This window comes from Haliaeetus leucocephalus, unplaced genomic scaffold (assembly GCF_000737465.1).
Source record: "Haliaeetus leucocephalus isolate CR32 unplaced genomic scaffold, Haliaeetus_leucocephalus-4.0 Scaffold1000, whole genome shotgun sequence".
NCBI classification, from domain to species: Eukaryota; Metazoa; Chordata; class Aves; order Accipitriformes; family Accipitridae; genus Haliaeetus; species Haliaeetus leucocephalus.
In genome coordinates, this window is record NW_010973436.1 from 1,632,238 (window position 1) to 1,635,042 (window position 2,805).

The window sequence follows — 2,805 nt, forward strand, 5'->3', positions numbered from 1 at the left end:
CCCCTACCTCGGGGGTGGGAGAGGGGACATCAGCCGGCGGCATCGCCCCGGGCTGCTGGAGATGGGGGGGCCGGCGGGGAGGGGGGGGGGCACCCACTGCCTGCACCCCCCTTCCGACAGCAACCTCCCCCCCTCGAGGGCTCCCCGGGGTGCAGGGGATGGGGACCCCCTCCCCGCTGGGGAAGCACCCATAGGTAGGGGGCTCCGGGGTGGTCCCCAGCCCCCCCACCCGCACCCTGGGCTCTGCTTTGTAGCAGGTGGCACACACTGGGGTGTGGGGGGCTGCAGCACCCAACCTGGGGATGGGCTCAGAGTGGGGGGTCACACAGGGCCCTCGAAGCGCAAGGGGTGAATCCAGGCGTTCAGGGTGCTGGTGATACCCCCCCCCATCCCTGCGACCCCTCATGGTCCCCAGGCTCTGGGCGAAGGATCCCGCTGGGGTGTTTTGGGCTGAAACGTTGGAGTTTGGGGGCTTTAGCCCCAGAATTACTCATTTTTGGAGGGCATGAGGCTTTCGGTTGAGAAACGGGTTTGGTGGGGAGGGGTGTCATGGACGGGGACCGAGGGGTGATGGGGGCTGCGGCTGAGGGATCACAGCTGAGCTGAGACCCCTCCTGGGCTCTCACAGGTTCCCCCAGGGTCGTGCCCCCCCAGCTGATGGCTCTACCTTCCCCACAGGTGCCCGGCGCTGCCTGGCAGCGAGGAGCAGGGAGATGAGCGGGGCCGGGGGGCACCCTTGGGTGCTCTGAGTGCCACCGACGTGACAGCACCCGTCCCCGGACCGCGACCCGGGGCCGGTGGCAGGCGTAGGGCGGGCGAAGATGTGAGCCCCTGGCAATGCCCGGCTGCCCCGCGTTGGCCGCCCCAAGAATGGGCAATGGGCCGGTGAGCGCCGGTGCGGCGGCACAGGATGGAGCCCTCCCTGCCTGCCCCGTGGGCCTGGAATGGCTCTAGGGCAGCGCGGGGGCTCCAGCCCTCCCCAGGTCCCATGCCCCCCAACGGCACAGCTGACGGCAAACCCAAAGACGTGGCCTCTAAATCGGTGGGGCTCTTCTTCATGCTGCTCATTGACCTGACGGCCATCGTGGGCAACGCCGCCGTCATGACTGTCATCGTGAAGACGCCGGCGTTGCGCAAGTTCGTCTTCGTCTTCCACCTCTGCCTGGTGGACTTCTTGGCCGCCCTCACCCTGATGCCGCTGGAGATGCTCTCTGGTTCGGCCGTTTTCGACAGCCCGGTTTTCGGCGAGGCCATGTGCCGCGTTTACCTGTTCCTCAGCGTCTGCTTCATCAGCATGTGCATCCTCTCCATCTCCACCATCAACGTGGAACGTTACTACTACGTGGTGCACCCCATGCGCTACGAGGTGAGGATGACGGTGGGGCTGGTAGCCTGCGTCCTCGTCGGTGTCTGGCTCAAAGCTGTGGCCACCTCCCTCGTCCCCGTGCTGGGCTGGTTGTCACCCGACCGACCGCCGGCACCCGCCGGCCGTGGCTGCTCTTTGCAATGGAGCCGCGGTCCCTACTGCAAGTTCTTTGTGGTCTTCTTTGCCGCCTTCTACTTCCTCCTGCCCCTCCTCATCATCGTGGTGGTCTACTGCAGCATGTTCAAGGTGGCGCGGGTGGCCGCCATGCACCACGGCCCCCTCCCCACCTGGATGGAGACGCCACGACGTCGCTCCGAGTCGCTCAGCAGCCGTTCCACCATGGTCACCACCTCGGGAGCCCCTCGCACCACACCGCAGAGGACGTTCGGGGGGGGCAAAGCGGCCGCCATCTTGCTGGCCGTGGGGGGCCAATTCCTCTTCTGCTGGTTGCCCTACTTCTCCTTCCACCTCTACACCGCCCTGAGCGCCCAACCCTTGGTGGGGCCGGCGGCCGAGACCGTGGTCACTTGGCTCGGTTACTTCTGCTTTACCTCCAACCCCTTCTTCTACGGGTGCCTCAACCGGCAGATCCGGGGTGAGCTGGGACGGCTCCTCACTTGTTTCTTCAAGCAGCCGCCGGAGGAGGACCTGCGGCTGCCCAGCCGGGAGGGCTCCATCGAGGAGAACTTCCTCCAGTTTCTCCAGGGCACTGGTTGTCCCACTGAGCCCCGGCCCCGCACCCCCAGCCCCAAGCGGGACCAACCTCCTGTCGATTTTCGCATCCCGGGGCAGATCGATGAGGACACGGTGGAGGGGACGGAGCGGCGTGGTGGGGATGGGGTCTACGTGCCGGTGGTTGCCTCTCCCAAACCGGAGCTGTAGCGTTGTGGGGCTAGGGGGTTGGAGGGCAAACATGGCTGCAAGGGGACAGCTGGTCTGAGTGCCTCGCTGGGGTGGGTGGGGGGTCCTCGCCGCTGTGGGGGCTCGGGGGTTCAACGACGCTCGCCGGGAAGGGCCACTGCGTTTGGGGGGAGGCAGGCAGGTGGGCACAAGCCCAGGGAAATGTCTCATGGTGGGGCCGAGCGTGGGAGCCAGGGGGGCTCCGGTTTTGGGGTCACTCCTGTCCTGGCATGGAGGGTGTCCTCGGGGGGGGGGGGCCCCCAGGTCCCCCTGACCCCTGTGTGGCCCCCTACAGCCAGAGTGGCTGGGAGCAGGGTGGCCCCGGTCCTCTGGCTCCCCTGCAGCGGGGTCCCCCTGAGCCCCCTCCCCAGCACCGGGGAACCTGGACACCGCCCGTCCCCTCCGGGGCCACCCCTCGCTTCCCCAGCGCCCCAGCCCCCCCCAGTGCCCACCCCACAGCAGTGGGGCCAAGGCCGGTCCCTCGAGGGGTGCGAGAGGCCAGAGCCCCCCCTCGTGAGGTGAGCGTGGAGCGGGTGGGG

The 2,805-nt window shown here is 68.0% G+C and overlaps 1 protein-coding gene across 1 annotated transcript; it reads left to right on the forward strand.

Moving 5' to 3' along the window:
- Window positions 1-988: 988 nt before the first annotated feature.
- Window positions 989-2,248, forward strand: GPR61 (G protein-coupled receptor 61). Its single transcript, XM_010584773.1, has one exon. The coding sequence runs from the start codon at window positions 989-991 to the stop codon at window positions 2,246-2,248; it is 1,260 nt and encodes a 419-aa protein (XP_010583075.1).
- Window positions 2,249-2,805: the final 557 nt, after the last annotated feature.